Raw genomic sequence first — 12,656 nt, 5'->3', positions numbered from 1 at the left:
TCAATCACAAGATTAATTTATATATAGGTAGCATCCAGAAGACAATTTGGTCTTGCTATTTCTATCTCTCCAGGCTGACCCCACTTTTGACTCAGACATTTTACCTCAGGTAACTTTGACCACATGAAATGTTTTGATCCCATGCTTAATAAAATATTAAAATCAAAATTATGCCAACATTTAAATTTTTTGGTTGTTGAGAAAGCAAATTTAAATAATACACCTGAATAATAATAAGCTGAAACATGATTATCACCCATACCCCATAGTTCACACTAGGGTTCACTCCTGGATTCTATGGATTTCAACAAACCTTTGATGACATGTATCTACCATAATAGTATCATACAAAGTATTTCCACTGCCTCAAAAATCTTTTGTGTTCTGCCTATTCATCCCTCCCTCTTCCCAACTCATGGAACCCACTGGTCTTTTACTGTCTCCATAATTTTGCCTTCCAAAATTCATGCAGTTGGAATCATACATTGTGTGACCTTTTCAAATTGGCATCTTTTACTTACTAATAAGCATCTAAGTTTCTTCCATGTCTTTTCATGACTTGATAAGTCATTTCACTTTAGTGCTGAATTGGATCCCATTGTCTGGATATACCAAAAACTATTTATCCATTCACCTACTGAAGGGTTCTTGGTCACTTTCATATTTTAGCAATCATGTATAAAGCTGCTATAAACATCCATGTGTAGGTTTTTGTGTGGACATTAAGTTTTTAGTGCATGTGGGTAAATACCAAGGAAGGTGATTGCTGGATCACATGGTAAGAGTACGTGTAGTTTATCAGAACTTACCAAAGGATCTTGCAAAGTGGCCATACCATTTTTATTTCCACCAGCAATGAATGAGATTCCTGTTGCTCCACACTCTTATCTGTATTTGATGTTGTCAGTGTCTTGAATTTTCGCCATTTTAATAGGTGTGTAGTGGTATCTCATTGTTGTTTTAATTTGCATTTTCCTGAGGACATATCCTGTAGAGCATGTTTTCAAAAACTTATTTGCCATCTGTCTATCTTCTCTGGGAGGTGACTATTAAGGTTTTGGTCCATTTTCCAACATGGTTATTTATTTTCTTCTTATTGAATTTTAAGTCTCTTTATATATTTTGAATAACAGACTTTCTCAGATGTGTCTTTTGCAAATATTTTCTCCCAATGTGGCTTGTCTTTTTGCTCTCTTGACAAGGTCTTTTGCAGAGTAAAAATGTTTTTTATTTTAGTGAAGCCCACCTTATCAACCTTTCATGGACTGTGTCTTTGGTGTCATATCTAAAAAATCATCACCACTTCAGTGTAGAGAACAAACTGATGGTTACCAGAGGGGCGGTGGGTGGAAGGATGGGTGAAATAGTGAAGGGGAATAAGGAGTGCACTTGTTGTGATGAGCACTGGGTGATATATAGAATAGTTGAATCACTATACAGTATATCTGAAATAATATGTTAACTATACTGGAATTAAAATAAAAATACATACATACATAAATACATAAATTCACACTTATCAGTCCCTCAAATAAATGCTTGATAACGCCAAAAATAGTAACAATAATAAATTTCATTTCATTTAAAAAAAATTAAAAGTCATCATCAAACCCAAGGTCAACTAGATTTTCTCCTATTTTACCTTCTAGGAGTTTTATAGTTTTGCATTTGACATTTAGGTCTGTGATCCATTTTAAGTTAATATTTATGAAGGTCTGTGTCTAGATTTTTTTTTTTGCATGCAGATGTCCAGTTGTTCCAGCATCATTTATTAAAAAGAAAATCTTTGGGGGCACCTGGGTGGCTCAGTGGGTTAAAGCCTCTGCCTTCAGCTCAAGTCATGATCCCAGGGTCCTGGGATTGAGCCCTGCATTGGGCTCCCTGCTCAGCGGGGAACCTGCTTTCCTTCCTCTCTCTGCCTGCCTCTCTGCCTACTTGTGATCTCTGTCTGTCAAATAAATAAATAAAAATCTTTAATAAAAAAAAAGAAAGAAAACCTTTGCTCCATTGTATTGCCTTCGCCCTTTTGTCCAAGATAAGCGACTGTATTTATGTTGGTCTATTTCTTAGCTCTCTATTCTGTCCACTGATTCATTTGTCTATTCTTTTGCCAACACCGCAGTGTCATGATTAGAGCAGCTTTTGCAGTAAGTCTTGAAATTGAATGGTGTCAGTCCTTCAACTTTCTCATTCTCCTTTAAAATTGTGTTGGCTATTATGAGTCTTCTGCCTCTCCCTGAAAACCTCAGAACCACTTTGTCAATGTCCACAACCTAACTCCCTGGGATTCTGATTGAGATTGCAACTGGATTCCAATATAGATCAATCCCGATATACGGAGACCAATTTGAGAAGTACTGATACCTTGACAATATTAAGTCTTTCCAAGAATGAATATAGAATATATCTCCATGTGTTTATTTGATTCCTTTCAACATAGGTTTGTAGTTTTCCTCATATAGATCTTGTACATATTTTTATTAGATTTACATGTAAGTATTTCTCTTAGGGGAATGCTAATGTAAATGATATTGTATTTTTTAAAAGATTTTATTTATTTATTTGACAGACAGAGATCACAAGTGGGCAGAGAGGCAGGCGGGGGGTAGGAGGAGCAGGCTCCCTGCTGAGCAGAGAGCTTGATGTGGGGCTCGATCGCAGGACCCTGAGATCACGACCTGAGCCGAAGGCAGAGGCTTAACCCACTGAGCCACCCAGAGGCCCCGATACTGTATTTTTTTTTTAAAGACTTTATTTATTTGACAGAGATCACAGTAGGCAGAGAGGCAGGCAGAGAGAGAGAGAGGAGGAAGCAGGCTCCCTGCTGAGCAGAGAGCCCCATGCGGGGCTCGATCCCAGAACCCTGAGATCATGACCTAGAGCCAAAGGCAGAGGCTTAACACACTGAGCCACCCAGGTGCCCCCCCCGATACTATATTTTTAATTTCAAATTCCCCTTGTCCAATGCTTATATATAAAAGAGCAAATGACTTTTGTATGTTAACCTTGTACCCTGCAACCTTGCTATAACTACTTATTAGTTCCAGAATTGGGGTTTTTTTTTTTTTAAGACTTTAAGTAATCTCTGCACCTAGTGTGGGGCTCAAACTTAAAACCCCGAGATCAAATGTCACATGCTCTACTGACTGAGCCGGGCAGGTTCCCCTTCAGGAGTTTTTTTGGTGATTCTTTGGATTTTCTACATACACAATCATGTCATCTGTGAACAAAGACATTTTAACTTCTTCCTTCCCAATCAGTATAGCTTTTATTTCCTTTTCTTGTCTTATTACTTAGCTAGGATTTCCTAAGTAAATGTTGAGTGGTGAGGGGGAACAGTCTTGCCTTCTTCCTGATCTTGGTGGGAAAGCTTCTAACTTCTCACCATGAAGTATGATGTTAGCTGTAGGTTTTTTGTTGATATTCTTTATCATATTGAAAAAGATCCCCTCTATGACTAGGTTGCTGAAAAATTTTCTCGTGAACTGGTATTGGATTTTGTTAAATGCTTTTTCTGCATCCATTGATAGGATCATGTGGTTTTTCTTCTTTCAGTTACTGATATGATTGAGTACATTAATTTTAATATTGTACCTTTGCATATCTGAGATAAATCCCACTTGATTGTGGTGTATAATTCTTCTCAGACATTGCTAGATTTTATTTGCTCCATTCCACTGTGGCTCTCCTACCCACCTGTCTGTCTCCAATTTTAGGGGCAATGGTTTGCACTATGACTTCTCTTTCCTTATGCATTTAAGAAGAACTATTGATTTTTCAGTTTGTTCAGGTTTTTACTTGTGGTTAGGATAGAGTGGCATCTTGCAGACTCTTTACATAGAATTGATAACCAGAAGCCTCCATAAATAATTCAATTATATTTATTCGTAATATTTGCCATGTGGGTGAAAGTATCCTTGGAGTAAAAATGGTAGGGGTCAAAAAATTGTTCTTCTTTGATTTACAGAGATTCAGTTTTGACCTAGCTTTTAAAGAATATCCCCTGCCCTAACCCCACCCCATTTATGAAACAGAAAAGGATTTGTTCAGATCTACTTACAAGGTACAGGCATATGAAAGCCAACACAGTGGTTCCAATCATTCTGCTTGGGAACTGAAAGCAGGGATCCCACTCATAGATTCTGGTTTGGAACCAGGACTTTTTAGTCTCCCTGTGAATTAATAAATAACAAGAAAAGAGAGGCTGTGGTTGATAAGCAAATGCCTGATACTTCTGAAAATAACCTCATTGTCGCTGCTTCATCTTAGAATGCAGGGAAGAGAAAGAACACTGATAGATCCCAGTTTTCATTCTCCCCTCATTCTTAAGAACAGAGACTGTTTTACTCAATACAGCGATTCAGCAGACTAAAGGGCTATGGCTTCTGACTCTTACAGCTAAGACTGGAAGACCAAGCACAGGCTGATCAGAAGTGACCACAGTGTGGCATGGCATTTTGGGGAAGGTGCTGAGGTAGAATTGACACAGCTGGGAGGGACCCCTCTGCCTTTCCTTCTTTTCTCCTGCCCAGCGTCTAAAATGCAGACATGGTGGATGGTCCAAGCTGGAGCCCGACCAGCATCTACTTTGGACGTGGACAGCCTTCATGATGACAATCACTAAGAATGGCAGCTGAAAGACAGGTGATCAGCAAACTTCCATGGTGGGCAGTGTGGGGTCAGTATGATCTGCCTACCTGCAGAATTCTTTTACATGAAGAAGAAAGAAATCTCCCTCTTGTGTGTCCCACTGTTGTTTTCCATTTTCTGCTACACGTGAGCAAATGTAGTTCTAACCAAAGTATGAACCTTGCCATTGTATGACCTTGGACTAGCCACATCTCTTCTCTGGGGCACATCCCCTTGTATATGGTGGCAGTGGCAGGGATAGGTCACTGAAGACCAGGTGCTTTTGCTTGGCCATGAGCTATGTCCTCTTGTATTGGTAAGAGCACAGCAGTCTTTCTCTGGGAACCTGCTCCCTCCCATCAGTCCTAGTGGTTAAGTGAGCCTGAACAACTTCCTAGTTTCAATGGTGAATATGTGACAGGCTTAACAATCCATTTACTCTAATTGCCTAGCCACAGGAATTGGTTTCGGAAAGACGTGTAGCCCCATGTGATCCAACGAATCACAATGAGGTTTTGGTTTGAATTATTAGAAAGGAAAATTTCTTTTTCCTATGAGCTTAAACCAAGAGGGTATAAGCTTAGAGATTCTGGGGGCCACCACCGGGAGGAAACCCCCCTCACTACAAGGCTAACACAGATCAAAGCAGAGCTAAGAGAAAATGAGGGAACTTGCCCTGGTTCTTTTATCAATGAAGCCACTGGGTCAATGGCCATCTGCGCTGACCGCCTCTACACTTTCAGTTATGGGAAGCCATACGTTTCCTTCTTCTCTTAAATCTAGTTTGAGTTGAGTTTCTGCCATTAGCAGACAAGAGTCCTGACTACTCTGTGCCCTTCCAGGCATCTCAGGGGCTGCCACACCTCAGGGCTCGTCCACACTGGTGCAAACATGGAGGGGTGAATGGGGGTACCCCGTGGCTTACTGCAGGGGGGGCTTCCTCAGGAGACGTTTGACATGTTCCGCCTGGTGAACTGCCAGGAAAGGCTTTTCTTCCTGTGAGAAAAGAGACAGATGTATGATGGGGCTCAAAAATCCTCGTGACAGGCTCTTGTCACAGAGGCCAGGAATTTGGGTCAAGTTGTTCTTCTGGATGGAGCACAGTGGTTAAGAGAGAGCCTCAGCAACCGAGCTCTCTGGCTGTTGTTCCCGCTCTGCTCCAGACCAGCGATATGACCTTGGGCAATGCAACCCACCTCCCCGGGTCCGAGTTTCCTCACACAGAACTGGAGCAATAAGAATAGTGCCTCCTGGGTATTTTTTTTTTAAGATTTTATTTATTTATTTGACAGACAGAGATCACAAGTAGGCAGAGAGGCAGGTAGAGAGAGAGGGAGAAGCAGGCTCCCCTCTGAGCAGAGAGCCCAATGTGGGGCTTGATCCCAGAGCCCTAAGATCACGACCTGAGCGGAGGGCAGAGGCTTAACCCACTGAGCCACTCAGGCGCCCCCTCCTGGGTATTAACCCCAAAGATACAAATGTAGTGATCTGAAGGGGCACATGCACCCCAATGTTTATAGCAGCAATGTCCACAATAGCCAAACTATGGAAAGAACCTAGATGTCCATCAACAGATGAATGGATAAAGATGTATATATATATATGTGTGTATATATATATACATACATATACATATATACAATGGAATATTATATATATATACTGTATATATAGTATATACATACAATATATACTATATATACAATGGAATATTATGCAGCCATCAAAAGAAACGAAATCTTGCCATTTGCAATGAGGTGGATGGAGCTAGAGGGTATTATGCTAAGCAAGATAAGTCAGTCAGAGAAAGACAATTATCATATGATCTCCCTGATATGAGTAATTTCAGAGGCAGGGTGGGGGGTCACGCAGGGAAGGGAGGGAAAAATGAAACAAGATGGGATTGGGAGGGAGACAAACTGTAAGAGGCTCTTAATCTCACAAAACAAACTGAGGGTTGCTGGGGGCTGGGTGGGGAGGGATAGGGTGGCTGGGTGATGGACATTGGGGCATTGGGGAGGGTATGTGCCATGGTGAGTGCTGTGAGTTGTGTAAGCCTGACGATTCACAGGCCTGTACCCCTGATGCAAATAATACATTGTATGTTAATTAAAAAAAAAAAAAAGAAGAAGAAGAATAGCGGTGGTTGTGGAGACCAGACCCATGGGGACACACACGGGGCTCCTACTCGGTACTCACCGTCTGCAGCTCCCAGCCTAGGTGTACCCTCAGAGATTTGACAAACATGTGCAGGAAGCGGCCCAGCAGGAAGGCCAGGCACAGCAGCGAGGGCCAGTAGAACAGGACCGTCTCAAACCTCCCCAAAAACTGCAACCAAAACAGAGCATGGTGCGGGCTACCACTGGGCCAGGGCCAGGCCACCGGTGAGGCTGTGGCCAGGGATCTGCCTGCCCCCGCCCGCGCCCAGCAAGCCCACTCTCTCAGGGCTGGGCAGCCAGGGGTCCATCTCTGCTCCCCTAGCCCCCCACTGTGGCACCTGCCGGGGCCTACAGCCCAGCAGCACTGGGTGTGAGTCCTAATATCCCCATTTTATTTTATACAAAGGGCTTTCATGGCTTCTTCTGTTCAGGAATTAAATATTGCTTTCAGAAAATACAACAGTGGGGGAGAGAAAGAAGGGTGAAGAGGGGAAATAGGAGAGGACAGAAGAGGAGAAAATAGGGAGAGAGTAGAGAGAGAAGGAAGAACGGAAAGAGAAGGAAGAAAAGGAAGGAATGAAAGGAGGAAGGAGGGGAGGAGGAAAGGAAGGAAGGGAGGGAAGGAGGGGAAGGCACAAAGGAAGAAGGAAGGAAGGAAGGTGGGAAGGAGGATAGGGAGGAAGGAAGGCCCCATAACTGCTATCATGTTGACAGCAACACAAGTTCCCAAGTACAGATCTCTCAAGATGGTTCTCATAGTTTATCTGTGATTTTAGTTTCTCACACACACACACACACACACACACACACACACACTGTAAATTTTTTTCACTGTTTCAGGACAAGTAATATTGTGACTTATCTTTCACAATCTAGAGTCTGGTTTTGTGGAATTTTTAAAAAAGATTTATCTATTTATTTCAGACACAAAGGGAGTGTGTGCTTGAGCAGGGGGAGGAGCAGAGGGAGAGGGAGAAGGAGAGAATCCCAACCAGACTCCCTGCCCAGTACAGAGCTGGACACGGGGCTCCATCCCATGACCCCAAGATCACGACCCAAGCTGAAATCAAGAGCTGGCAGTTCAGCTGACTGAGCCACCCAGGCGTCCCAGTTTTCTGTGTTTCCAGAGCACTTGCTCCCACGGGGAGCTGGGTTTTGATGTCGTGCTATTCAGGTGGACGGAAGCATGCTGAGATGTGGGGGCTCTTGTCTCCCCTTCATCCTCCTCTCTAATGTCTGTTCCCTGCTTAGACATCAGACATCACCACTGCCGATATTCCCGTTTCTTCCCTCTGTATCCAGCCTTATATCTCTATCATAAACTGAACTTATACCAAATACATAGGTCTGTATACATCATAATCAGCTGCCCACAGGCTCACAAATTATTTGCATACATCACTCCTAATGCTGCATAACAGTGCCTTATTTACATGAACCATGTACATGAACCATACATGAACCAACTTTAAAGTTTCTCCTAATTTTTGACTTTTTAGACTCTTCCAATGTCTCATTTTTATATATAATGTTTCCACGAATACATTTCAGAACATGAGACGAAATCTTTATTATTACCTTAGTCTGGATTCCAGGCCCATGATTTTTAACCCATAAGTCCCATTAGCCCCTGAGCCTCATTTTCTCATCAGTGAACTGGGGACGGCCCCCACAGACAGCCTTCAAAGGGCCTCGAAGCACTCGTTAATCTGGGGGGCTGAGCCTCGAACAACACCTAGCAGACAGCAGTTCTTAACATTAGTGATTCTGAGCATAGAGGTAAGACCCTGCCCTCTCCCTTAATTAACCACGAATATTTCAAATTTCAGAAGAACCTCAGAAGCCTGGAAGCTCTCCAAGATACCAGAGTAAATGCCGGGGATCTGGAATCTCCGGCACTGTGAGCAGAGTGGAGGGTATCTTTTGGGGCAGAGGTGTGCTAGAATGTTCTTAATCCCAGCACAGAGATGCAGAGGGAAAGCCCGGCCCCCAAACTCGTTTTCTAGTCCAGCTCCCCCAGACTCCCTTCTTCACACCCTCTAGTCCCCCACAGTGAGTGAAGCCCAGGATAGACCTTGGCAAGGCTCCTATCAGCTCCAAACCCCAGTGGCCCGCTGGTGCTCCCCCCACCTGCCTAGTCACCCTTCTAGATGCAGCGTGACACCGTCTTTCATCTTGCTCCTTTTCCTCACATACAAGGCCAAACAGATGAACCAGTTCCCTCCAGTTCCAACCTGACATGGTCAACCTGGAGGGTTCATCCAGTCCAATTTCCCATTTTCCAGACAGAGAAAGTGAGGCTACATGAAGGTATTGAAAGAAACGAGCTTTGGAGTCAGCCAGACCTGGTCTCAACTCTCGAATCTGCTATTTCTGAAGAGTTACTTAATACACTTGGCCTCCGTTTCCTCACCTGTGAAACGGGTCTGCTGAGAGGCTCCTCACCTCAAGGGGCTGCTGTGAACATGAACTGAGAGGACTCTGTCTGTGAATGAGTGCCTTGATAGTGTAAGATGTACAAATGGAAGCACCATGAACGGTTCCAACTCTCCTTCCGTTCACACGAGGTAACTGAAGCCCAGAGAGTGGCAGGGGCTCGTCCAATGTCACACAGCAAACTGGTCGCAGGGACAGGACTGAATACTCTAAACTTAGCTCAGCAGGGACTCACCTGTCCGTGGGGACACTCTGTGATGTAAAGGACGGTGACAGCAAACCTGCAGGACACAAACAGGTTTGGGGTACTGTGGCTGCCCTCTGCATAGCCTGCAGGAAGAAGCCCAGATTCCATCAGCCTGGAACTCCCTCCCCTTCCCCTCCTCCTTGGGAGGGCTGGTGCCCAGGCCTCTGTGTCCCTCCCTCCCAGATCAGCCACCCTGCTTATGCTCAAGTGCGGGCACCAAATCCATCTCGCGTGCGCTCGGATAGGACACAATTCTGGTCTGCATCTGTGGGGCTGACAATCCATGAAGGATGGGCTTGTGTGTCCCACCGGATCGAGTCGGGGATGGTAGTCCACAGGGGCAACAGCAAGATACAGACCAAGAGGCCAGAACACATGATCCACAGGGACTGGCCTGTTCTCCCGCGTGTTCCTGGGCTCCGAGCAGGGATACGATAGGGTGTTTGCCGAGGGAGTAAGCGGGTGGGTGAAGGGACGCAGGAGTCTGGCATGAGCAGTGGTGTGTGCTGGAGACTGTGGGGGATGGAGAGACAGGGGAGGCCTGCCCGCAGTGCCCTGAATGTCAAGCTGAGGTGCACGGACTTTTGGCTGGGCTCCCAGGGGAGACAGGACAGCACAGAGAAGCAGCATCCAAATGGGACTCCTACATCCCCCCCACCAGGACTCTGGGCAGTTTACAGAAATGAAGTCTGCTCCATTGCTGACTTTGGGGAACATTCTGATCACAAGTGGCTCATGAAGCAGAAAGCACAGTGGACCGACCTTCCGCAGCCTGACGTGCAGTCCCACAGACAGGCCCCAGTGGGACTGCGACCAGTCACCCCACCCACCCATCTTGAGCTCAGGTCTGGGCAAAGAAGCCCTCCATGGGGAGCTCCCAAATTACCCCCAGCCCTTTGTCCAGTGGTTAGCCACGGCCGAAGCAATCACAGGAAGGCAGGCAGGCGGCATCCGTCTTACCAGATCAGAGAGTAGCTGAAGCCAAGGACAGAGCTGAGCAGCTGGAACTCGGAAGAGAGGCAGGCGAAGAAGGGGAAGTGGGACAGGCCGACTTCCATGCCTCCAATCAGCAGCACAAAGGCTGGGAGAGACAGAGTGAGAGATGTCGTGAGTCCTCTTCTCACGGGCTCGGCGTGTACCATGGAAGCGATGGGGCTTTACAGGGACTTTGGGTCGCAGGCCTCAGGACCCAAGGAGATGCGATGACAAGCCCCAGCTCCGCAAGGAGGAATGCAGGAATGTCTTTCCCCCTTGCAAATGACCCTTCCTGGGACCTCTTCCATGCCAGGCACTGACTACGTATTGAGATGGAGAAGACCTGGCCCCTGCCTTTGGCCAGCTCACAGCGTGAGGTACAGACAGGCCACGTAAAGGGACAAACAGAAACGACCAAGAGTAAAGCACCGGGAGTGGACCACGGCAACACAAAGCGAGGTGATGTGTGTGCACAAAGCCTCGTGTAACCACCCTGTCCTAGATGAGGCGATCATGATATTCATTCTGCCACTGACTAGCTCTTAGAGGGTTTAACAGGGTCCAGGAAAATCTAATCATGCAAGATGACCTTTACGAAGTATCTGCTTTAAGCTGGGTCCAGAGCCAGGCACTAAGGCTACAGGAGGAATGAACTAGCTTCTTGCTTTGAGATGCTTGCTGTCTAGTAGAGAAGACAGGGAGGAAGGTAAGTGGTGTGTTAACAGAGGCACAGTCAATCTGCTGTGGGGACAAGAAGTGGAAGCCACTGACTTCACCTGGCGTCCCGATCAGGGAAGGCTTCCTGGAGGTGGTGACATTTAGCAAGGCCAGGAAATACAAGCAGGTGTTTGTAAGATGGAGAGGAGAAGGGAAGGAAGGGAATTCCTCACTCCCAGAATGGGAAGGAGATGGCCGGTTGGGGCTGGTCAGTATTTATGGGTATGTGAGGGGTGGGTGGTCAGCAGGACAGGACCATATATGAGGAAGAATTTTTGTGAGGAAAGAAGCCCCAAGAGCATAATTTTGTAATCTACCTGTCATAGAGGCAGACAGGGCAACTAAGACGGCAAAACCAAACCCAGAGAAAACATCTACCAGAAATCTAGGTCTCGAGGCCATTTGGTCTCGACATCTGAATACGTGGAAGCAGAGGAAGGCAATGGGATGTCTGAAGGCCCGAGAACAGAACAGCCCCAATCTGCCAGCAGACACAAGACACCGAAGCTGAAATCCCAGCTGAAAGCCGACCAGGTGACAAAGGCTGCAAATCACGGGTGAGAAAAACCTGTTGGCCCTGACCTCGCTCTGCAGACTATCTCAGGCTGCTCCCGCGACACAGCCCCCATGAAGACGGCCTGCAGACCCATACGACTCTAAAGCCAGAGGGAGAGGAACGTTAGGAGCTGGGAAACCGAGGGTGCAGACGCCAGCGGAGGGAAGAAGCTGACTGGGGAAGGCTCAGGGTATTAGGAGGATACAGCTCTATGATCACTTTGTGACAATAGAAGAGAGGGAGCTCGAGCCACGAAGCAGGAAATGATGTTCTGATCCTGCCAGCTGCTCCACAGCACTGGTCTTTAGGGACCTGCAAATCCAGATGGCAATTAGATGCTACCTCACCCATGCTGAGATGCTGTCATTGTTTTAAAAATAGAAAATACTGTTGGGGAGGGTGTGGAGAGATCGGAGCCCCCACATGCTGTAGATCCATGGAGGAGAGCAGAGTCCGGACACAGATCCATGCGTATGATGCTGACAAAGGTCCAAAGGCAATTTTGTGGGCAAAGAACAGGTTTTTGAAATACATAGTATTGAAAAAAAAAAAAGATAACCAAAAGCAAAAAAAAACAAAAACGATAATAAAAACAAAACCCTTCAGTCCTTATCTCATACTATACAAAAAACATTAACAAAATGTATCATAGACCTAAGTGCAAACTATCATGATTATAAAGGTTCCAGAAAAAACACAAGAGAAAATCTAAATGACCTTAGATTAGAAAAGATTTCTTCTAGAACACCATCAGCATGATCCATAAAAGAAAATGAATAAATTAGGTTTCATCAAAATTTTAAGTCGGCTTTTCAAAATAAAGTGTTGGTAGAATGAAAACAAAAGCCATAGACTGGGAGCAAATACAATTCAGACATTTGATAAAGGACTTACACACAGAACGAGATAGAGAACTATCAAAACTCAATAGGAAGGA

The 12,656-nt window shown here is 45.4% G+C and overlaps 1 protein-coding gene across 1 annotated transcript in view; it reads right to left on the bottom strand.

The window, feature by feature from the left end:
* LOC111146089 (stimulated by retinoic acid gene 6 protein-like) overlaps window positions 1–12,656 on the bottom strand; it is a 57,984-nt gene that overhangs the window by 16,039 nt on the left and 29,289 nt on the right. The window contains 5 exon segments of the mRNA XM_022501473.1: window positions 4,061–4,172; window positions 5,555–5,625; window positions 6,829–6,957; window positions 9,460–9,505; window positions 10,432–10,552. Of these exon segments, the coding sequence (XP_022357181.1) occupies window positions 4,061–4,172; window positions 5,555–5,625; window positions 6,829–6,957; window positions 9,460–9,505; window positions 10,432–10,552 (479 nt within the window).

Source organism: Enhydra lutris, unplaced genomic scaffold (genome assembly GCF_002288905.1).
Source record: "Enhydra lutris kenyoni isolate GAN:26980312 unplaced genomic scaffold, ASM228890v2 scaffoldscaffold13, whole genome shotgun sequence".
Taxonomy (NCBI): domain Eukaryota; kingdom Metazoa; phylum Chordata; class Mammalia; order Carnivora; family Mustelidae; genus Enhydra; species Enhydra lutris.
The sequence above is the reverse complement of the archived record's forward strand: the minus strand, read 5'-3'. Positions and strand labels throughout refer to the sequence as shown.